At 38.5% G+C, this 25,470-nt stretch overlaps 1 protein-coding gene across 2 annotated transcripts in view; it reads right to left on the reverse strand.

Moving 5' to 3' along the window:
- ARID2 (AT-rich interaction domain 2) overlaps positions 1-25,470 on the reverse strand; it is a 106,027-nt gene that overhangs the window by 3,868 nt on the left and 76,689 nt on the right. For both annotated transcript variants that reach the window (XM_057425489.1, XM_057425488.1), the window contains 9 exons: positions 25,337-25,412; positions 22,428-22,562; positions 21,765-21,964; positions 18,514-21,380; positions 10,605-10,753; positions 5,405-5,543; positions 5,227-5,312; positions 281-404; positions 101-192 (listed from right to left, as the gene is read on the reverse strand). In XM_057425489.1, the coding sequence (XP_057281472.1) occupies positions 101-192; positions 281-404; positions 5,227-5,312; positions 5,405-5,543; positions 10,605-10,753; positions 18,514-21,380; positions 21,765-21,964; positions 22,428-22,562; positions 25,337-25,412 (3,868 nt within the window). The remainder of the gene's footprint in view (positions 1-100; positions 193-280; positions 405-5,226; positions 5,313-5,404; positions 5,544-10,604; positions 10,754-18,513; positions 21,381-21,764; positions 21,965-22,427; positions 22,563-25,336; positions 25,413-25,470) is intronic.

Below are 25,470 nucleotides of genomic sequence, written 5' to 3' on the forward strand. Positions count from 1 at the left end.
GTATTGGTGTTTCTAAAGGCTAACTAACACCTGCCTATTGTCTGGTACTTAACAGGGACAACACTACCCACTGGTATTAGAAGAATCATGCAATGCTTACCTGCGACCACATTCTGAGTATTTACCAATATTTTTTAATATTAAGGCAGCTGTTAATCGGATGTGTTTAGTTATTGGTCCCTCTTTCTCATCCTGCAAAATTAAAGAGAAGAAAAGAAGTAAAACCCCTGTAGGCACAGGCCGCAATTAATATCTAATACTTAAGTTAAGCAATACTAACTGTGAAATCTCTGAAGACAAGGTTTCTTGATCCCCTCCTTAATGCCATTAGGGCAGCACTCGGATGATTCACAATGGCCTTCTGTGCTCTGGGAGTAGAGGCAGTGCCCCCTGCAGCTGGCTGCCTACATTAGTAAGGAAAGAATTCATAAAAATAAGCTTTGCACCACTTTTGAGGAGATTAACAACTGAAATGTTATTTTACGATTTTGTAACCCATCTGAACAGAGACACAAAGATCCACTAATACTGGGTGATGATATGTGATTTGCCTTTTGTTTCCGCAGAGACAAATCTTACTGCAAAGCATTCAGAAGAGTCATGGGCTTTATTTTATGTGAAGACACACTTTTCTTGAAGTACTGCTCATCACCCATGACATTTGCAATGTGAAAGTAATATAGTGTACTAATGACACAGCCACTTCCTGCAGGGTACCGATTTAAAGGAATGTTTTATCAGAAACGCTTTAACAGGAACTGGGATAACAGCTATGCAAATGTCATCTGAGATTTGGCCAGAGAATGCCCTTAAAATATTGCCGTTCAAAACCTGACACAGCTCACTGGGACCATTAGACACCAAGACAATATAAAATACACATTAACTGTGGTTAGTGAGGAGTGATATAAGAACATGATTTAAGTTATGATCTAAGACATAAACCATTTAATTGTTAAAACAGATCAAACATTTGTAAAACCAATTACCTGTTACTGCAGCTTTCAGACTGAGATTAATAAATCAATCAGGGTATTTTATAAAGCTGGTACAAATAAATATAGCAGAAGCAAATTCTCCATTTTCAGTATTAATACTGAAGTCAAAGCTTTATTTAACCTAAATCTTTTAAATTACTCACACAACTCCAATTTAGAATGCATAAATATTCAACTTCACTTAAGTAAGACCCATAATGACATCCCAAAGGGAAGTTTTGCAGTATCAATGGTGAAAAACATCACCACACTTCAACAAACTGAACAATATTATTATGAAACCTTTTAATACCTTAGTAGAACCTGATTAAGTGCAAGCAGTGCTCATGTGCAAAGGTATGAGTCAAATGTGTATGTTTAGTTTTTAAAGTTAGCCTGCAAGAGTATTATTTAGGCATCTTTCACTGTAAGTGAACATTCTAGAGAATAAAACATGAATCCTTTGTTCAGAGAGACTTTCTTCAGAAATTGAAATTCTAACAAGGAAACCTAGCTAAAAGTTAGAAAATTGGTTCATATGAGCAGCTTTAAACCACAAAACAGAAAACTAAGAAGTATCAGACTTCTCTTTAAAAATGTTGCTCACACTGTCATCCTTCTCTGAATGGAACTAAGAGTTTGAAAACCTTTGTGAAGGAAATGGAGAAGGGCAGAGGCTGAATTATGAAACTGATGGGCAATGACACGTTTATAGGAGACTGAATACAACAGTAAAGGAATTACAATCTTCACTTTTAATTTCTGGAACAGTTTTTTTTCCTTGTATTGAGAAGGACAAGGATTCATCAATGGAGGCTGTTCCCAATGCCTCTCTTCAACAGCTTCCATGCTACATTCCAGAAAACTGAAGTAACACTGCCTTAATTCGTGAGACTTCACTTGGGAGTATTGTGTGCAGTTCTGGTGTCCTCAGCATAAAAAGCACATGGAACTGTTGGAACAAGTCCAGAGGAGAGCCATGAGGATGATCAGGAGACTGGAGCACCTCCCATATGAAGATAGGCTGAGAAAGTTGGGGCTGTTTAGCCTGGAGAAGAGAAGGCTGCGTGGAGACCTCATAGCAGCCTTCCAGTATCTGAAGGGGTCTATAGGGACGCTGAGGATGGACTCTTCATTAGGGACTGTAGTGACAGGACAAGGGGTAATGGGTTAAAACTGAAACAGGGGAAGTTTAGATTGGATGTAAGGAAGAAGTTCTTTCCTGTTAGGGTGGTGAGGCACTGGAATGGGTTGCCCAGGAAGGTTTTGAATGCTCCATCCCTGGCGATGTTCAAGGCCAGGTCGGACAGAGCCTTGGGTGAGATGGTTTAGTGTGAGGTGACCCTGCCCATGGCAGGGGGCTTGGAACTAGATGATCTTAAGGTCCTTTCCAACCCTAACTATTCTATGACTGTATGATTCTAATTCTAGAAATATTGAAAAAGGGACAGCTGCAATAAATTAGGAATGTATTCCTAATATATTATGAAGACAGTAAAAAACTGTCTTCTCTTCTGATTTTGGAAAAAAAGAAGTTGATAAAAAAGCTCCTGATTCATCCAGCAGACTGACTTGTGTCTGTGAGCAAGTATCTCTCAAGAAACATCTAGATTCTTGAATTCATTTTAATAATATTTTCCTTAACCTCAAACCATACCATTCATCTTGTGATTTAAAGTTATCTCTCCTCCCACTCCCATGGTGCATGAAAAATATTTCTGGTAGCTCATGCTACAGCCTTTGCTTCAGGGACAACAAGGAAAAAAACCTAATATGAATCCAAAAAGATTCAAATGCACACAGCTACAGTCAACATAAACTGTTAGTGCTACCTGACCTTCCAGAACTCAATATTCAGCTACCTCTGAAAACCAGAAGAGCTAAAACAATACAACCGTAAAAGCAAAGAGATACAGAATTAAGGTCTACAACCAACTCTGTAATACATCTTAACTTCTAGCTTGGTTCTAGCAAAAGCCATTACAGATTTTTTCAAGTACATATAGTGTCATGATAGACAGAAACTATGACTAGAAGAATGGGCCCTTACACTGTGCTCCAGACTTTACTTCCAGCACCAGTAACACTCTATCTGCCCTCCCGGATGTAGGTGTAGTTTTACTGGACAGTGATGGATTAAGTGAAGAAAGTTGGCCTAATTAATGCCTAAAAGTCGATGACTTACACATACTTCACCTCAGCACCAGGTTTTTAAGCTGTTTCAGCTCCATGGAAGAATTCAGTCACACAGATTATCAGTGTATGCTGATATATCTGACAAGTTTCTAGGACTCAACAAAAAGTAAATTAAGCCAAAAACTTGGCAGTCAGCTTTCCAACATGACCATGTAAGCCAACTTAAGGGGACCGGCTGGAGCAAGCTTAAGGTTTCATTTGACAGGCCACTGATTCCAGAAAGCAAATTATCAATCCTTGTCCTCCTCATGTAGCTAGATGCTCTTATCAGTTGTGTGAACATAACACTGTAGCAGCTCTGTAAGTTTATATGGGTTACACATTACATTTAGTTGAAATCCTGTTTATTGATTTCTTCTTTGGTAAAAGACAACTAATGAAGACATGAGGGAAGACAGTAAAAGTAACGGACAGCGAATCTTCACGATTTCATATAAAATGAGTGTATTAACTGTTGTGAGTGCTAACAAAGAAAGGTCTCATCCCTTTCTTCTGTCCTAGCCCACCTCCTGTACTGGTGTTCCACTGACTGTAAGCCAGCTGTATTCTACTCATCTGAAAAATCCACTTTTAAAATTAATTAGGTTTTTCTAAACCTAGAATTGATTTACCATGCAATCAGACAAAAAACTAAAGCTAGTTCCCTCGCTGTAAGCAGTACATAGCCATGAGAAGGAACAAGGGATGGCAGGGAGATTCAAAGCATCCTACTTAGAGTAGTGAACGCTCTTATTTCAACTTACATTCTGAAATCACATTCTTGGTATCTTATGCTATTGCAGTCTCAGTATTTGAGCAGGAGCTGGTTATGAATATAAATTTCTACTTCCAAATCCCACTTAACTAGTGCATACTGCCTCAGAAGAGGGGATGTATGAATGTCTTTTCCTCATATGAGTGCCTGCATCAATTTTAAAGAAGCCTGTGAGGACACGTAGCTACTGGATGTGTTGTTACCTGTATGACAGACTGTTTCTGATAAGGCAGAGTTAAGATCACACCATGCTAGTAGATGGCATCAGCCCTACACTTCCCATTTACAAAGTATTTAAGACTACATTAACATAATTCTTCATTTTGTGGTTTTCAGAGGTGTGAACGTTGTTCAGTGTAATGAAACAAGGCACCATAAAGCAATCATAAGTCCGTGTTAAGAAGTTTGTTTATATTTAAAAAAGTAAAAGGACTCCCAAACTAAATTTATCAACTTTCATACTCAACTTCCTCTGCTGCCTCCAGCAGCTTGGTAGCAATTTAAGAAGCCGCAGAACAGACTGCAAAAATCTGCCTGGGACCATGTAATTACATATTTAGCTCGCAACTAAAAGATTCCAGTTGCTTACTAACAAAGACCTTGTCTTAATACACTCGCACAATTACGTGAACTCTGAATAACTCCAATATTAACATAACCATCCCCACAACCCCACAGTAATAGGATTGCGCTCTCCAATATTAATTCCAGATGCTTGAAATAATTTTGGGAAAGAAGAGAGCCAAAACAGACTCCAGGTAGCAGCACAAAACTAGAGGACTCAAAGGAGTTGGTATTTATCTTGCTTGCTTGTTTAAATGAAAGTATATTACAAGAGTCCCTGGACCAAATTAGCCCAAATTTAGACCACAAAACTGGAAGGAGCACAGCAAGTTACAAGACAATCCATCTCAGCTGATGAAAATGCTGAACTGTATACAACAAGTAACTTTCCACTTAGATTACATGCATTTTCCTGTTGTATTAAAAGTTACAAACAGCTCTACAGTTGGGAAAAAAATCAGAATAAAATGTTGAGAACAATATTCAAAGAGTACTGACCATATACCTTAATAAATTACCTGTTTTTTTACGATAACTGCAACAACACCTCCCGTACCACAATCTTTTCGCTTCTTTGCCCATTTTGTCTTACTGTAACGCACCTCAAATGGGATTACGGCTATAGACTCTACATAACAAGATTTTCACCCGATAAGCCAAGTTATAAATACATAAATTCTTCTGATAATTTCTAATTTTATTTTCTCTATTGCTAATGAGGCTCAGGTCTCTTACTTATTAGAAGGCTTCTGATTTCCTGCTTGTCCATGTTCATCTTGCTTTAATCCTGCAAGCAAAGCATCTCTGGAACAGTGCTTATCCTGCTTAAAGAAAAGACAGTGAGAAAGGTGAGTGGAAATTTACCATGAAATTCCTACTGTTTTCTGAAGTAACATGTAAAATAAATCTGCACCTGTAAATGGGTAATAAAGGAAAACCTCTGCCGCTGGAAAGGTTCACATCCCTCCCATAAGCACTGCCCTGGGTAGACATCTTTTCCTCCATGTTCAGTTGCTGCGTGATAGAAAACCTGTGATGGTGTCTGAAACCACCTACAAAAAAAAGGGGGGGGGGGGGGGGGGGAGGTGAATTTAAGCTTTTTTTTTTACAGTTAATGATAAAGTGCAAATATCACAAACAAACCCATATTGGCTAATGGGGTTTATTTTCAGAAATGAGATAGGCACTGATAAAAAGTCATAAACTTTTAGAAGGAAAAACCATGTACATGTATTACTAGTGAGCTACCAACAGAATAATGCACATTAATTCCTACCGACCCATTCTTTGCAATGGTGAATGATGGAGAAAAGATGAAGTTGCCCTAAGCCTGGCCCTGTAACAGAACAGTGTATTTCATGTATTCTATTTGGTGAAAGTAGAGGCATAAAACACCTTGCAGTTGAGTTCATCCTGATAAGGATTTTCTTCCATTTCAAAGTGGCAGAAGAGTTACAACACACTGTGAGCACTACCCCAAAATACTGGTGAATCAACAGTTCTTAGATCTGTGTTTTCAAATTGTCAAATAGACAAAAGAATCGTTATTGTAATGTATATCAAATGGTAACAGAGAATCATTGTATTAAAAAAAAAAGTAACTGAAAATAGGAAGTGACTCAAAAGTGGTTTGGTTTTTTTTTAGTCTAGATAATATTTTAAGGTGTTAAGTGTTACGAATTACATCTTTTGCTTCAAGAGAGAAAAAATGGCCAAAAGACTTAGCTGCTTACAGCTTGTTTCAATACAACTAACCCCGCTCATCAACACCCACTTAAGGCTTGGAGAGAAAAGGTCTAGAAACCCAGTTGCTGCCATTTGGGAAGTCACTATCACCAGCTGTCTTCACACACTTCCTGGACAGATGCCACTAGTGCAGCAGTCTTACTGAAGAGGAAACACATGCACATGCACCCACCTCAGTCACTTGGGGTCACATGCCAGTATTTTAGTTTCAGTTAACAAGAAAAGTATTTGCATTAAGATGTTTGACTGAACTCACTGGCCTGACCAGTGCCAAGAGGGGAATGACCTCCAATCAGACAGTTACAACAAGCAGCCAAGGATGGACTAACATTTTTAACTCACAGGAGTCACTTACGGACAAGATCAAGTCCGAACTCTCAGCATATGAATAGCAGATCAGTAGGTGCTTTGATCAAGCCACCTCTTTCCACATCCTATTGCTCATTTCAATAGCGTCCATTATGCAAACATACTTGAAACTGATACGTAGGCCTAAGTGTAGATACTGTTATCTGAACCCTATAAAGGTGTCAAAGAGCTAATATCACCCAGAGACAAGTCTCTGGTATAAGTGGAATCCTACTGCTAGAACCACCTGCAACACAGCAACTACCTTCTGCATAGGCTACTACTCTCTAAAAAAAGCATTCACCTTTCCCATGCCAGTCAGCTCTTACTGGGAAGGGAAGCTGAGGAGAAATACCCAGCTCTTGCTGTTGCTCCAGACAGCCCATAGTAGAAAATGAAAATAAAATGTTTTACATCTACATTGACTCAACAGCAAAAGTTGATGTTTCAGAGGATAGCAAGATGTCTTCCCACAATTAAGGGGAAGTCAATACGTAAACTTATGTCTGGCACGAATATGAATAAATCCTGGCATGGATGAAGCAAATTTCATGGCATTAGTGAAACCCAAAATGTTGTTTAAACATTGTATTCAACATGGCAAAGCTTTAAGAAAAAAACAAAGCTATTTAAGCTGTGTCAGTTCATTCACTGTATAATACATTCAGTGTTATACTTCAGTCACTGATCTAAGAAGACTCAAATTTACTACCACTTTGCAAAAAAAAAAAAAGTTTTCCTTAAAGAAATACCTGAACATAGTAACAAAAAAAAAAAAAGTACTGAGAATACATGAGAATATGGTCAGTTGACTCATTTCCCACTTAATTTGTCCACCATTCTGTTCAGCTACTGAACAGAATATTAAACTAATAGCTGGCTTGACAGGCAGTGGAGATTCAACAGCATTTCCAATATACTTTTTAAATACAAAGCAACTCAAGAGCAGACGTCTCCTGCCTACCTGTGAAACCAAATAGCAGCTTTTAATTTAAGCTGAATACAATTAGCAGTACTTGCAGACAGAGGAACTTCAAAGGCAAACATCTACTTTCTGTTATATCCTCAATGCAAAGCAGTGTGCTAACACCTCTTAAGAGTCTTATCTGAATTCATCTGCAAGCAGCCAATCATTACAACTGTCCTGGTTTAAGTCCAGCTGGTAACTCATAACCACACAGCTGCTCGCTCACTCCCCCCCTTATTTCTCCCCCCACTCCCAGAGGGATTGGGAGAAGAATCAAAAGAATGCAACTCCCACAGGTTCAGATAAGAACAGCCCAGTAACTCAGGTATAACACAAACGACTACTGCTACCACCTATAATAATAATGATAAGGGAAATAACGAGGGAAGAGAATACAACCACTCACTACCCACTGACTGATACCCAGCCCGAACGAGCAGTGATCTAGACCTTCCGGGTTAACTGCCCCCAGTTTATATACTGAGCATGCCGTGCTGTGGTATGGAATACCTCTTTGGTTAGTTTGGGTCAGGTGTCCCGTCTCTGCTTCCTCCTGCTTCCCTTCCTCCCTGGCAGAGCATGAGACTCAGAAAGTCCTTGGTCAGAGTAAACATTACTGAGTAACAACTAAAACCACTGGTGTTATCAGAGCTGTTCCCAGGCTGAAAGTCAAAAACACAGCACTGCACCAGCTACTAAGAAGAAAAATGACTGCTACTGCTGAACCCAGGACAGCAACTATTTGCATAACTGGGCTTGATCTGGTTGTGGTCTTCAGACACTATTAAATCTGTAGTATAATTTAAAAATCTTGGTATAATGTCTTCTAATTCATTTTTAAGAAACCAAACAGCAGAACCCACACCCATGCCACTGGAATATTGCTGATCACAGAAGTCAAGTTAGTGGGTAGGAAAAGAAACATTTATTCATATTTGTTTTGATTCTCAATAAAATGTTTTTGAAGGCCTTCACTGCCTTCTATAATATATCTTGGAAGGGAAACTCAATGCTAATGTATTGTGAGAATTAAACTAAAGAATATGCTTAGAGAAACAGGTGCAAATACTGTATCAAATTTGCCTCCTGTCATATCATTCCAGTTAATTGTAAGCACCATGAAAAATACGCTGTTCTATCATTCTACTACAATGAATCTGCCTGCTTAATACCTAGGGAAAAAAATTGCTACGCAATCATGAATGAAACCAAGTAGTGGATATGAAGTTCACATAGACTAATGGCCCACTCCAAAAAATCTTCTTGTTTCCTGCTTAAACAACTCGGTGAAAACAGCCAAGACAGAGAGCTATAAATAAAACAGTTACGGTAAGAGGCCGCAATTCCAGATTTTTCTTTATGTCTGTTAGAAGTAGGAAGCCTACAGGAGATTTGACATTTCTGGTTTTTTAATCAGGCTGCTCAAGGAATACAAATAAAGAACATACACTTGAGGAAGATGATAACTTTACATTTTGGTGTTCACCTCAGAGAATGCTGAGTGTAATGTTTATCTAAGCCATTTTAAGGCTGGGACTGAAATAAACACTTTAGAAGTGAGAGACAGCATAAGAACAGTGTGTCACATGGAGCAAATTCTATCAATGCAAAAATCTCTGAAGCCTTTTGAAAATAATGAAACTTAACCGTGAACAAAAACCAGTACAAGAAGTCAACAGGAGAAACTAAACCACGAGAAATAATACATTATCTTTGAAGCGAAATGTAGAGATCAACTTGTAAAATAAGGGCCACATAATCCCATAGTCTCAGGAAAAATTACTGAAATAATATTTTAGGACAAATTTACAAAAACACTAATATAAGGTAATTGTAACTGCATGGCTCCTCCTCCTGCCCAAATTTTGTCTGCACATATTTACACAGTAGTTCACATGTGATATTGGCTTGTTCCATGGTTATTCACATGAGCTTATTTACCTCAGCTCTACACAACTTCAGACACAGAAGAAATCTGGGAACTAAGTTATGCTTCAAAACTAGTTATAGAACCGTAGAATAGTTAGGGTTGGAAAGGACCTTAAGATCATCAAGTTTCAACTCCCCATCTTCAAGATTGTATAAATTGGTGAGGCTTCTGCTACAAACCTCCCCAGCTTTTCTTTTCCACCTCAGTACAACCCACTATTGCACCAACACAGGTGTTCATGCATCTATTATGCAGCCAGTAGAGTATGGCTCTACAGTTAAATTTATCAGTAGTAAAGGAATAAAGTTAAAAGTAAGTAAAGCTTTACATGTATTTTTTTACATAGAAGTGTTTTTTGTTTCTTTGGTAGGTGACACTTCTCTAAGGTGAAAACTAAACACATTCAAAAACCTGTTATCTCAAAAATCAGGGTCAAAATACACATATTGGTAATAAGGGTAGTATAATGTTTTCATCAGCCTACAACTGAAAGTCTGATAGCTTGCTCTTCTCTGTGAAAGACATCAATAACAAATCAAAAAAGTCTAATCACTGCTGCCTAGTCTTAAGGCTAAGCTCCTTTTAATTTCCTTTCATGTCAATGGAGTCCTGTGGCACACAAATGGTATCATAATTACTGAAATTAGTCATAATCTAAATAAGACTTCAACCAGGACATAGAAGTGCAACACCCTGCCCTTGCAAAACTGGAAACACAAGAAAGACTAAAAGCTGAAAATAAGAAAATGTCAAGACATGATTTGTAACTGGAGTACAGGAACTATTTTCATATTTGCAACACAGAGAACAAGCTTCGGAGCTAGATTTTAAAAAAAAAAACTTAACTACATGACTGTATTTTGTTTATTACTGAAGAATCAATCTGTTACAAGAAAGCCACATAATACTCCTTTTATGCTCTGAGGTATAACTGAGAACAGTTACATGTCTTGCAATCCCCCATCTCAGCTTTGGCTTCCTTAACTTTTCACTTTCTTCTCCCCACTGGCAACGTATAAGGTAACTTAAAGAAACAGAATGGACAGAACTTGTAGAAACACCTTCTATATACATGCATCTGTTACATATTAGTAAAGGTAGTTAAATAAAGGAGTCATTTACTTTTTACAAGATTGCCACAGACACATGAAGTTCTGTCCAGGTTTTTTCATTTGCTCTGCATGCTGACTTGCTGCAGTGTATGAAGGCGGCTGCAAATTGATCTGCTGGCCCTGTACTTGCACTGTTGGTATCGACGTTGCAGGTGTGCTCTGTAGAAAAAGTTAAAACACAGTTTTAAACAGGGCTTATTTCAAGACTTGACATACAATTTTACTGTTGTTCAAAGGTCTTTCATTTTACACTTTAATCCACCACAAGTTTTCAGATTTTAACACTTTGAACTCTGAAAAAGCATTAATAGACAAAGTAACACAAGGGACATACAACTATTACACCACAGTATTTATGCAGAAGCTTCTAGAATTCATAACCCTCATGGCCAAATTCAAATTCAGAATGATGACTGCAAAGGAATTGCTCAAGGGCACTAGTGGAGCAAAGGACAGCATTATTTTGCAAAGGCTTTATTTGTTCTTTAGGGAAAGAGAAAAAAAACCACGCAAATGCAAGAGGCTGCAATATCAGCACAGAGTAGCTCGCTTTCCTACGTAAATGTAAGAGAAAATTCTGCTAAAAAAGTAAGATGAGCATTGATACATCTAATAAATTGTTTTATGTTCTTTGATGAAATGGTTTTATATGCTGCACCTGTGGAATTCTGGAACTGCCACATTAGTACACAACAACCTATGTTACAGAGTGAGTTAAGAGAAGGCAAACTGAACACTGCTGAAGAAACACTATCACAGACCAGCAGGCTCAAACTATGACACACCACTTTCTTTATAAAACTTGGAAAACTATACAGTTCAAGCTCTTGTAAAACCAGCCACCACATGTACCTTTATACAGAACACCACATGCCTAGAATGCCTAATACACCATGTAACTCATATACAGTGAAATACAAACATTTCAGAAAGGAAGATGTAATATTGCAAGGGAGCAAGGAGAACAAGACATTTATTTTAACAATAAATAAAAATGATCTTAAAAGTGACTTAAAAAGAGATTAAAACATAATCAATGTTATTTCTTCTTCTCACTAACAGATAACACTACACTTCCCATTTCGGCATACATTTATGTCAGAATACTGTTTTTCTTCTTTCTTTTTTTTCCTATAAGGCTCTGGCCAGTAAGAGGCTTATAAAGATTATACAATAAAAACAAAAAATAAATTATTAAGCTTTTGAATACTAGCTAGGAATGAAGACTAACATCCTTTACTTCCTCACCGTTAGAAAAGGATGCAACACTCTTTAAAAACAGACCAAACAAAACTGCTTTCATGTCTGTGCTTGAGTATTCTGAAAGAAGCGCTTTCAATTGTTGCAAACGGTACTCTGTTTACATCTTTACAGCTGTTACAGAATAGCTTTAGACTTTTAACTGTAAAGAAGCAAACAGTTAATCACAACTTCTGACATTTCATTTGCATACTGGTCTTACTTTCCTGCTGCTATGGGCACTGTGGACAAGTCACTCAAGGTAACACGTTAGTAACTCACGTATCATACAACACTAACATGACCAAAGGGACAGCAAAAAAGCCTCATCAAAACCAAAACATTTCACATATACAAGCTTAAATCCTGATAAAAATAAGGCAAAACTCAGCAACTCCTGGACACAGCACAACTATTGCATGATGCCTGTGATCTGCGTTAATACAGGACTCCCAAGTCCATTAGTCATCGCTAATTATTTTGGACTCAGCAATGATCTTCATCTAAAGACCTCTAAGCTATTTTACAGATTGGGTAATGAATCTTCATAATGTATCTTTTCACAAAAGGTAAACACAAGCAGAGCTTTTTAAGATCAATGTCCCTTTTACACGGCATTTTTAAAGAGAAGCTGAAAGTAAAATAATCAAGTGTCAGCAGTACAGCTTGTTTCGCCAATATTCACTTGGCCTCCTGGTATCAATACTTTATTATGGCCTTTATGCAACATTTTATCCCTATAGAACTTCTGTCTCATTTAATGTGCTGGAAAGAGAGCGATCTTACTGAATGAATTCAGTATTTCATTTAATTCGCATCATTCAATGTGTGGTTCATGTATTATTTACTCCATTCTAAGCAAACCCTGCAATTAAACTGGAATTATGAATTTTTCCTCAAGGGTTTTTCTGGCAGGCTCTCCTAGTGGTATTCAAAGGGTTTAATACCATCTCATTAAAAAATTGTTTTATTTTAAACAAGGAAATCTGAGATATACAACACAATGTTACATGCTGGAAATAAAAAGAGCACAGAAAGGGAAACAAATTTTCAGGACAAAAAGTTAAATTCGGTTTCCCCTCCAATTTCTTTCTACCTTTTTTTTTCTGCAGTGATGAAAACTGTAGCTGATAAATTGAAATATGTAAAGTAATTCCTGTTGTTCAGAATTTTCTTATTACTGCTGTATGGCAAAGCATTTCTGCTCAAACTTGCAGCATGAGGCGGTTACACCTGCCATGTATTTTTAAGTCAAATCTCTTGCTTGCCTATCAGCTGTGCTGACTGCATTTTATAATCAACAGATAAAGCAGTTACATTTGTTTTCCTAGGTTTTATTTTAGAAATGTAAATTCTATGGTCGAGCATCTCAAAGCTTTCCTCTCTTCCAGAGATCAGAAATACTGGTAATTTTTGTGTTTTTTTCCCCCCCCCTCCTCTATCTTCATGTATCCATTAAGCAATGCATGATACATGGGACATCACTAAAATTAGGTATAGTCTTTGCTTTTCAGAAGTCATACTCCTTTTTTCCAGAAATGTACCTAGAAGTACCTGCTATGTGCTACCTAGTTTACAGTACTGATATGCAAAGACTATGTAAAATTCACTTCTTTATCATACGCAACTATGACAGATATTTAACATTTCCTAATAAAGTCTTGCTGGGAGACATAATACGGGGAAAAAAAAATTCCCCATGGCATAAAGATTTCTTCCTCTAGCAAAACCATTTCGTGATAGCAGGTTCCTCAAGAAATCAAGCACCCCATACGCTAGCACACTTGAAAGCACTTCATGGCATTTTTTTATAATCAGATTAGACCTCTCCATTATAGGATTTGCATCTGCCACCACTTTTGTGAGGCAGATCTCCCCAAGTCTTGGGACTGAAAAGTACCTCTAAGCAGCATCACCTATCTCAGTAGGGTTTGCACTGAACTCTTAAAGCTATGTAAACATAAACCCTTAGTGACTCTGCAGTCTACTTACAGAAAAGATACCACAGCCTACTTTTAATAAGCAGGAGGTTCTGTATGTAGACTGGATGACTTCAGATTGAATACTGGGCGGGGGGGGGGAGAGAGAAAGAGGAGAAAGTCCAGCATGCTCATGAAAACCAAGAGCAAAGCTAAGAGCTTTCTATCAACTAGAAAGGACTGTTTACAAAAGATATTCATTTATTTTCATGCACAAGAGCTCCTCCATCTGGGCACACAAGCTCCCTTTGTAGCAAGAATAAGAAACCCTATGGCTTGGGGCCAGAAATGGTCTCCACCTCTATTTCTCAGAACAAATGGTGCCATTCCACTTATGTATTAGTGGATAACTATTTTAGCATGATCTCTGCCCATTTTATTTAAAAGGCCTAGTGTGCCGTCAGCAAGAGAACATACTGCATCCCAGTGTGATGAGGGTTCTGTTGACATGTGCAGTTTAAAGGCATTAGGCTGTATTTTTTTCTCCATTAGTATAGGCACACCCACTGTAAATGCATTTAACTCAACAATAAGCAGTTAATTATCAGTAAAAATATTTTTAAAGTATCATAGGATTTATAGTTTGGTATTACAAAATTTTATGTTTAGCTTCAGGATAGTGAACGTACATAAAAAGGTAATCTATAAGCTGAAAAGTAGTATGTCAGAATTTGAGCATGAGGAAAGGGTCAGGTGGATGGGTAGGCACCAATATAGATGTTCTCTTCTTGTTGTATTACTGAAGTTTAAGTCTCCTTTCAATGGTGTGTTTCACATGTGAAGAGCAATAAAAGCACAAAGATTCTGTATTTCAGTACTCCTAGCTGAGAAACTCATTTGCTCTGTGGCTAGGAATGAATTACACCTCCTGGAGCTACACACCTGCTTTCTGGTGCACAGTAATTCTCAGCTTCCCAATCAACAGAAAGCAGGAGCAAATAGTTGAGGCAACACTCACATAGTTTTTACCACCTAAATTTCCACACAAGCACGTTTCAAATGGGCAGCCTTAAGAGAAACGGGTGTGCGTTGTTTATAAGGGGATGACGAGGATGAGCAGGGAAGTGTTTACTTTAAAAGCCAGATCAGGCAACTTAGATCAGATTTGCTCACTTCTAGGAACATGGCATGAAAACAGAGCCCTCCTTCAAAACACACACCAACCGGGACAAACCAACATGGTTATGTCCAACAAATGTTTTGGATGCATTTGAATAGGAGTAAAAAAAAGTATTAAAGAAAAGGAAGTGTACAGGTAGGTAATTACTCGTTCCTCTCTTTTTCATTTACAGGTCCAGCACAATGCATCAGGAAAGCAATAATTTAGGAACAAGGAACACAAAAATAAAAGAAAATGAAGCCAAGATGTGCCCATTCTGTCTCCTCTTAGACTACCTTCCATGGCTTACAAAATAGATGGAGACAGAAGAAAAATTGCAGCACTGTATCACATGTTCCTCTTCTGCCATAACCCATACATCCACAGCCCAAGTTTTTATAAAAATGCAAAAAAAAAAAAAAAAAAAAGAAAAACATTTAAAGTTAGTATATGTAGTTATGTTTCAATGAGTTCTGCTGAGTTGTACAGTTAACATGGAATCATCTCAGGTTATACACAGACAATACCTGTACTTGTCTAACTGGATTTCAATAGCACTACATGCTGTTTGTGGGACAGCTTAAGTGTATAACTTTTATTATTTTAGTAGGCCATTAAAATGAACATTCCCCCCCTAGTCATATGGTACCAGCTCATTTCAAACTACCATTCGTATCACAAAGCGTATCTCTTAACTTTTACATTCCCTTAAGGAATATTTCACTCTTTTTCTTGCTTTCCTTAGTTTTCACGTTGCTGTTCCCTTCCTCCCCTATTTGTTTGCCCTTCTTTATCTTCAGTTTAAGCATCTTCCCTTTCTCCTCTCTACAGTTCACGGCAGCTAATCATGCTGTAGCTGCATAAGCCATACTCTCCTCCCTCTTCTGTCCCCTACATCTCCTTTTCCAGCCTTCCTGTTGGGTTTTATTGCAAATTTTCTTCTTCTATCACTTTCTCACTTCTCTGAAATACAAGCTCTAGTTTAAAAATTATTTTAAAGCTTCAGCAGCTACACAATTTTGCCATAGCTAATACCCTTTATTCCCTGCCCTTCACCATTTTTCTCCACTGGACTGTATTTATAATAAATTTCTAACTGTTTGCAGAAAGAGCCATGTTCTCCCATTTCTTCTGCAAGACAGCCAGTACACATAGGTACTACACAGAGGATAAAACAATGTAGATGCTCAAGTGAAGAAGTGTTCCTGAGCTGCTGCCTTCCAAAAAGTCAGGGGACAAGGAAGCTGCTCATCAAACAAGGAAGACTCTCAAAATGGGAGGGGGAAAATCAGACATATTTAGGGCCTAACCACAAAAGAAGTTATCACCAAAACTCAGAGTTCATCTTAGTATTTCTGGATGTCTTACAGATACTCCTAAAAGCAGACACAATACTGGAAAGACTTAACATCTGCTTTTCCAGAAAAACAATGGCTACTGCAGCTGTTCTGCAGCTTAAGAGGTGGGGGGGGGGGGGGAGGGAACTGTTTCAGTCCAACACATTAATTTTAAAGGAGTGGTAAAGATCTTAAGCCAAACTATGATGTTTACTGTATGTGAACAGAATACTATAAAGTGGGTTCTACTGTAAGTCAGTAATTAGCATTATCATGATAGATATGATTCATGAATAGCTATTTTAATGGTGAAGGCAATTAGCTAACAAATTAGATCATTCACGATCAAAACTAATTAACTCCTCTTCTTCCACATTCCTGTAATTCTGAAGAAAGGAAGGGTATCCTGCAGACAGAAGAATAAGCCAACCTCCCTAGCAGCAGATACTAAACCGAGTCACTTTGACCTGCAAATCTGTATTGAATGGCAAACCCAGCTGGCAGCATTTGTTTGTACAGGTAATGGAAAAGGTAAGAACTATTGAAGATAGTGATATCAGTGACAGTGTAAAAAACAAAACAAAAACAAAAAGTAATTATCAGCACAGAAAATAGTATTTTTCCTCCCCTCTATTATCATGATACACATTACCTAATACAAACTAAATAGTTAACTGTATTACTCCCCTCTCCTCAAAAATCTGAAAGTCTGATAGCTCAGTATCTGTTTGAGACAACTAAAAATTCTTGTCAGCCACATATCCAAGGAATAACTAACCACAGGTAATATTTATTCCATTCCAGAGACATAGCCATACCAGCTTCTATTTCAGCCAAATCCTTAGCAAAGCTGTAACAGAAATTCAAACTGTGTAATAGCTGAAGACCACTCACTGTAAAAAGCAAGGCATAGCTAACATAGCCATGCTACAGAAAATCTAGTGATTTGTCCCTGTGCTGCAACACACACTTTCATTTTGGTCAAATCATTTCTAGCAAGAACAAAGATGAATAATGTATCAGAAAAATACAGATCTCTGATAAAACCAAGGGTGAAAATTTACAAGGAGCTCAAAGACATTTTAAGAACATAACTGTATGATATGGCATTTAAAAAAAAGTAAAGCATAAAAAGAAAGAAAACTTATTAACTGTTAGTCCTGGTGTCTGACAGCTAAATGAAGGAAAGTCAAAACAGCTTTCAGCAGAAGCTTGACGCAGAAAAAGAAGTTGCACAGCCATCACTAGAATTTTCAGTTCTAGCTTTAAGGTCTATACCTGCTAACTCACCAAAACCAAACAAACCAGCCAACCCAACTGACCAGCCTAACAAGGAAGAACTAAAAGACGTGTCTTACCTCAAGGTCAAAATGCATTAATGTATACTCAAAACTTCATTTCCTCTCCCTGATCTGTCAGAACTCTGTGACTGCCAAACCTCCTATTCTATTCTTTTTGCTCCTATCCAGGTTAGGAATGTTTTTTGCAGAGGGATTTTCTGTTCATGTACAAAACTGAAATCTAGAGACTGGAATAATCTCAAATATTATTGCTTATACTTATTAATACTCACAGAAATGATGGCCATAACCTCATTTCTAGTACAGTGTTAGGAAATAACCCACTTCAAAATGGTTAAAAAACACTGATCAAGGAAAAAGAACAAAAGCCCTCTCCAAAGTTTGTCAAACCGAGAAAAAAACCCCAGCAATACTTATTTTATCAGTAAACATTACAAATATTTTGTAATAAACAAATACAAATATTTCAACAAATGTACAAGACAACACTTGTCCTGACTGCAGTGGAAGCAAGCCTTCGAAGACCACTTTTAAATGCAAGAACTTCAACTCATTTCAGCAAGCCAGAAGCAGCTGCAGTGTTTAACTTGCAGTAAAACATTGACCCCTCCATAAGCAATAATGACCAAGAATAAAAGGCAGAACAATACTGGCATTTCTACCAGACCATGCAACAAATCACTCTTGTTTCCAGAACAGTTAATCCTTTAAGGAAGAAACCAGCAAGCAGAAGTTCTTTCTTTACTGTGTATTATCAAGCTACAAACTATTTTAAATTCCACTGTTGTCACTGACATTGAGGAAGTATGCAAACTATTAGAACTTCAGTGCATGAAAGAACAGAAACCATCATTTTCTGAATATTTTAAATACTATGCAAGAGAAAGAGAGTTCACCCGCGTTATTTCACAGCATTAGTCAGAATCACAGTTAGAATTAAAGTAAAAAGAACGCTGCGACATACCTGTGTGACCATGCTTTGTATATACGTGGTTGGATGCTGCTGCTTTTGTTGAACAGCACTTTCTATTGCTACTTTCGCTACAGTGCTTGGATCCGCTCCAGCTGGCACAGCAACCATAGTTGCACTGCAACCAGCATTGTTGGGGTCACTGATTGTAACAATTCTAACTCCTACTTTATTTGGAATTCCTGGAACAGTTTCCCTGTCATTATCCTCTGCTGGCCTCTTTACAGTTTTGCATTCTGCTGTGCCATTAGTAGACCGAACTTCGGATGACAGGGTAGACTGGGACACTCTAGGTCCTGAGTGTGGAACTGCTATGATTTGATGCCCCTGTATAACAGAGGCTGTAGATTGTGGTGAGACAACTACACTTGGGCGTTGCTGAGGCACATCTGAATTCAAACTTGAAGCTAGAGGTCCATTAGGTAAATCAGTGTTGGTACCACTAAGTTGCTGGGTTAACAGTTTTGCAGCCTCCTGTGTACCGCTTACAACAGGTGAACTACTCAAAGTTAATACAGGCCCATTAGAAATTCTTTCCCCTTGATCACCTTTGGCAGTATCTTGCTGCGTGGCATCCAAATTCCCTTGTTGTTCCACTGAAGATATCTCACCATTTCCTACATGATTGGAAGTTTTGTGATTTGGAATGTTTTTGCTCAAATGAGAACCATCTCCTTTATCAAAATCACAGATTCCATTAACTAGGGGCTTCTTCAAATCACTTTTAATTTCCTGTGTGTCCATTTGTTCAAAGTTCTGCTTTCCAGGAGCTCCATTCTCACCCATTTCTAATGATGGCCCATTACTGACTTGTGAGCACTGATTGGCCTCATTCTGAGTTTTCCCTGAGTTAGAAGGAGGTAGACTGGAGTCACTATACTTTCTCCCATTTAAAAGACTTCCCACCTGCATTTCATTTTCTTTTGCATCCCCATTGCTGGTGTTTGCAGCTCCTCTTCGGCAGGAAGGATTCTCCATAACTTCAATTTTACGTTCATGAATGTGTAAACCTGTTGCTTCCTTTGCTTCTTCCTCCTTTTGGCAAATTATTTTATCACCTTTGAATGGGGGAGCAGCAATACACTGCGATTGTCCAGCTGAAGGTGCTTGAGTAGTTGGAAGTGTTTGCACCTGTAGCCCAACTCCTGTCTGTGCTCCACTCACTGCAATTCCTGCTGGAGCAATGATTTGAGTTGCATTTCCCTGACTCACAGTTGCAGTAGCAAAACTTGTATTTGGCACAACTGTTATCGTAACCTGGTTGCCAGTAGTCCCTTGGAAAATAGTTGCTGGGCTGTTTGAGATCAACTGGCCTGGCAATATCTGTAAATTAGAAATGGGTACAGTTTGTACTGCCCCTTGGGGCTGGATTGCACCTGGGACCAGCTGAACATTTTGCTGTCCAACTAGCAGTTGCTGAGCTGGAGACTGTCCTTGCACTCCAAAACCTGGTGCCTGGTTATTGGCCATCTGATAAACCACCTGAGGGCTAGGAGCTCTTGCATTGTTAGGTGGAGGAATCTGTGGAGCTGGGAGTATAAGCTTCCCCCCTGGGGTGGAGGGGCCTCTTTTTGGAAGAAGCAGTTGTTTTATCAGACTAGACTCACCAGAGTTAGGCTGGCCAACTCCTGTATTAGCTTGTTGTGACTGAACTTGCATTTGCATCGGTTGTTGTACCTGTACCTGCTGCTGTGACGATGCTGGTGAATGCTGCTGCTGCTGCTGCTGCTGCCTCTTTACAGAAAGCATCTGGCTGACAGTAGGAGGGGGTCCTTGTGGCTGAGGAGTGGTAGATGAAGATGACATAACAGTAGGGACTTGATTATTTGTAACCGGACCTGGGGATGGTGAAGAAGATGGAGTAATGCTTGGTTGTCCAGTCAACTGGACAGTTTGACCAGCAGGAATAGAAGCTGGATTAGCAAGCACTATCTGATGAATGGCTGGTGCATACGTTTGACCTTGCTGAGCTGGCTGGCTTACGATCACTACACTTTGCTGTGACGGTGGTGGAGGCTGCTGCTGTGGCTGCATGGGCTGCTGTACCACAGCAGGTGGGACTTGCTGAGATGGCAGAGGCTTTGGTGCAATGTTCTGAAACCCTACCCTAGATGTTGGTGGGTTTTGGACACCTGCGATTGTAACCACCTGCCCGGCTGCTACTTGGAAATTCTGAACTGTGGTGGCAGAAACAATGTTAGACGCAGAGGTTGTGACATACTGCTGTGGTGCTATGATGACTGTATCTTGTTGCTGGTTACCAGCAGAGGACTGCTGAGAAGATGTCTGCCCAGGTTGTGATGATGTGCTGATTAGCTGTTGACCCTGTGAAACTGCTGAACTACATGCTGGTATGTTTTGTACTCTGCCAAATATATGACCCTGAGGTACAGCTTGCTGAATTACCGTAACAGGAGTGCCTGAAGGTATCTGTCCTGGTACCACTGCATGCAGTGGAGACTGTTGTTGAATTACAGGTTGGTGGTGAAGCAACGTCTGAGAACTAACAACAGTTACAGACGGCTGTTGTCCTGTAGTGCTGTAATTTTGATTAGAAGCTTGTGGTGCTCCTCCTACAGCGATAGTAACAGGAACTGCAGACTGGGGAACAGAGCTTTGTATTACTGTGGCCTTCACTACTTCACAGGATATTGGACCTTTATTCTGTATAACAGTCATTGGAGCATTCTGTTGCTGCTGTGTATGAATAGAAGTATTTTGCGGAATTCTAGAAACAGTCTGTGCCACAGTGTGAACACCTTGAATTGGAAAAGACATCTGTGTTGCTGTCAAAGTTGAAGACTGGTTAATAGGGGTCCTCTGATAGGGATTTCCTACGCTTGGTAGCCCATGAGGGATTCCTGTTGAAATAAACAGAGTAGAAGTTCGGAAGCAAAAATTATTTCAAAACACATTAACATAACAAATCTTTCAAAATCCAAGGCTTGAATTTGTAAGTCTGTATGAAGGAGTTTCTCTTCTCAGCCATAACTGCCTCTGAATTAATGGTGCAGCAACGAGGGCTTGACTGCTGAGAAGTTTACGGCTTACACATCAAATACTAAGATGGGATACACGTGAAATGTAAGCATATACTACAACATTACTCCTAACATTGTTAAATAAAATCAATTAAAACACATGGCCCTGACTTCCAACACTTCAAAGTATTTTCAAAAGCTTTTGTCTTTTATCATTATTTCAGAATCAGTGCAAAATACTTGATATTTAATTAATTTAAAAACCTGCTGGCGAAGGAGACGAAGACACGTCAGGAAGAGAATCAACCCGGACAACTGGGGTAGAGGAAGTTGGTTGCTGCTGATAGTACATCTGAATGGGAAGTGGTATAGCTCTTCTTTTCACTCCTACCACATGTATATGTGCTTGACCATTGTTACTTGGATCTTCTACTCTCTTCACCGTATGATTTGGAAAGACAGTTCTGCCAAACATAACACAAATACATGTTAATAAACACAATAACACAACCCTCTTACAATGCTTTTGTTTCAAATAACTACTCTTGTGTGCAGATTAACTGCCTACATCTTTGTAATACAGAAGGAGTTCCCAATTGCACCTGAGTATTCATCATTGAGTATTAGCAAGTCTACCAGCTGGTTGGCCAGCACCTCACACAAGCCAAGGGAAAACAACAATATCCAGAAACTACTTTGGAAAGAATTAAAAAGACTATGAGCAGAGAAGGAACCCTACCAAAGATCCTGAAATAGAATTAAATAAAAGCAAACAAACTCTATAAATATTTGTTTCAATTAAAATTCTAAAACTGGGTAGCTTTCAAACTGAACTCGGTAGACCGCTTCTTAAAGAAATCTAAAGCTACAGTTTAGTATTAAGCACATACAATTGCTTCTTTATTGTTGCACGGATTTTTGTCTTACCGCAGACATTTATAAAATCCAGTTGATGTTAGGATTCCACCTCGAGCTAATTTACTACAGGTAGAGAGGTATTCAGAGTACATTTCTGCTCGAGAGACTGAGCAATCAAGATTCACCTCAAAATGCGCATTCAACCTGAGGAGGAAAAAATAAACTATGAAGCAAAATACAGAGAGGATACTTTTCAAAGGGTTGTTAAAACACTTCTGTCTCTATCATAGAGACTTCTGAGACCTTGCCATAACATGGAAAATGCATTTTAGTATACCGTCTTGTCAAACGTTTGTTCCTTACTTTCACCTTCTCACTGCTTATGAGTCAACACAGTAATGCATGCAGTTAGTTTTACATGCAACATCTTTCTTACATATGCAAATAGTCTCTACACATGCCTTTTTTATTGTTTATTCAGAAACACACCCCCACCCCCCACAAAAAAATGCATTGTTCAGTGACATCTCGCTACAGCTCTGTTCCTATTCCTTAATGGTTCTGTGTTAGCGAAAGATGGACTGAATGGTAGCTAATCCTTCAACAGGAATTTCAGTCAGAGGTGAACGTCTGTATGCCTAGTGTTCAATTTCCAGGAAAAGCAAGTATTTGTATCTTCTACAGACTCTCCACAAGCACAGAGACCATTCAACCCCCAACCAGGAAGCTGTGAAAGAAGGAAACATTTCCTATCAATTTAATTTTCTTTCTTCCAGATCTGTTATTCCAATGTAGATACATGGGAACAGTTTATCTTCAGTAGCAAATGGAGGTAAGTAACAACTCTCACAATGTTCAAATACTAGCACCAGAATATAGGCTCAGACAGAACAAAAATGTTTATTTAATTGTCTTCGTTTACTATATGGTACTAACACTTTGGAAATTACAGCGCATTCTCCTTTGTAGAGTCCTACACTCCCAAGATAACCAGATGGTTCATAAGAGAAAAAGCAGATGATTACATTCTTTAAACTGTGTTCTCTCACAGTCAGTAAAGACTGAGTAAAATGCCTGTTCTGCAACCGAGTTACAATTTTATTCTTACAGAAATTGCAATCACACTCTGTAACACAAAGGCTAGGTATTAATTAAATTTGGCATATCAGAAAAATGACTGTCCAGTTGGGTATGTCGTATTAGGCTGACACACTACCACTGGTATCAAAAAACTGAAGATATTCAGGACTTGTGACGATGAAATGGGATCTGCGATTAACGCTTCACTGTCACACACACTTACCTTACAAGGACTCCTACTCAGGCTAAGCTGGCTAATAATATACCCAGGAAGGTGACTGTAAATACCTTGTCTTTCTGCTGCTTCCAAGAGATAATACCTTTTCTAAATTCTAATGCTATGATTTACTCATTTTCCCATTTCTCTCAACAGGAAGCAATGATTAAAACAAACCACGAAAATTCACATGGATGTAAAACACTCCACATTAGCATTGATGAAAATGTTTGGAAGAGGCTACTCCTCTGCTTTCAATTTGCCTTTTGTTTGTTTGTTTGTTTTGGCAGCACAGCTAGTATTTAAGGAGAATTTTCAGGACTAGATGTTAATTTTTATTTTTCACTAGCTCCTACCTACCTAAGACTAACCAGAAGACAAAATAATAGTGCAAAATAATAGTATTCAACACTAACAGCTGCAGTAGTACACAGAATCAGAAACAAAGCAGACATTCCAAATCTTCCTGATACAATGCTCTATGGCTTGCTTCAGTATTTTCTGTCACACAGTTGCAGCATGGTACCTCCATTTTAACAGACAAAAATTCTATTTTATATTTTATACAGAGTGCAAATTTCACCTTGCCTACAACTTTACTACTAACAGCTAGATGTCCAGTCCTCTCTATAGTCAGTAGAGAGAAGGTGGCACCAGAAGGTAATTCATGATCTCATCAGAAACTAGGCAGGCGAAGGCAATTCATTTTACTATTGGGGGAATCTCTGCATTAAAAAATGCCCCAGAAAACTATCTGTGGCTACAGATCAACTTGCAGATCACTAAACTGAGCTGTAGTGATTACAACTCCAGGTATCCCTGTTTGAATGTCTAAATGTGAAATGTCTCTGTCTTTCATCAGTGCACATTAGTAATAATTTGCAGTGTGCAAACAGAAGCATGGGAATACTAGTTGACCAACAGGAATCTGCAACAATTCCCTCATAAAACCAAAGCTTTGCTGCATGATAAAACTAAAGCACTAGGCTCTGACAAATTCTACCCACTTTATCTTAAAGACCCTCAGTCTGATCTGTAAGAGAACAGATGAACATACAAGCTATGAAGCAGCAGGGGTAGAAGTGTCTATCATGAACTGATTATTACAAATATTGAGAAGGTGAGCAGATCTACATAAAGTCAAATAGCTCAGAAAGATCCTCAGTCTACATGTGAATCACAGGCAGGAGAGTCTCTAAATATATGACAACAACAGCATTAGCTGAAAGCAAAAGAATTTATGGACCTCCCTTAACCTGCTAAAAGCCCACAGTGACCACGAGAGTTTTGCACAGCCTAGTTTCAAAATTTGATAACAACTTTTATACTGGTACAGTAATGCAGGAACACACTACCAGATGAAAACACTCATGAAACAGGTAACGCTGCTTGACAACTTAAAAAAATGAAGTCAAGATCAGAGTTAAAAATCAAATTAAATTCTAGTCTAAGAGAAAGCAACTAATTTCAAGTATCAACTGTCAACGAGTGAATGATCTGGTTGTTTTCCTCCATACTTATTCAAAGCAGTGACAGAACTGTTTTATACTTTATACTTTTCAGAAAGATGAGTTTAACAGTAAATAGAAGCAAGATAGAAAATTCTGTGACATACGAATACGGGCATTTTTCTTAAATTTTTCTTCTTCATTAAAGTATTTGAACAGAACTATACACTTACCACTGACATGCAAATTTCTCACTGTCTATCTCTACTATTCCTGGTGGTGGAGCAACATGTGGTGCTGTCCTAGAGGCTGTGGAGAACGAGGGGAAGAAAAGAAAGAAAAACAGAAGTAACTTGCTGAAACAATT

The sequence above is a fragment of the Pezoporus wallicus genome, unplaced genomic scaffold (assembly GCF_028554395.1).
Source record: "Pezoporus wallicus isolate ANWC-B61680 ecotype Strahan unplaced genomic scaffold, APGP_CSIRO_Pwel_v1 contig_4722, whole genome shotgun sequence".
In the NCBI taxonomy this organism is placed as follows: Eukaryota; Metazoa; Chordata; class Aves; order Psittaciformes; family Psittacidae; genus Pezoporus; species Pezoporus wallicus.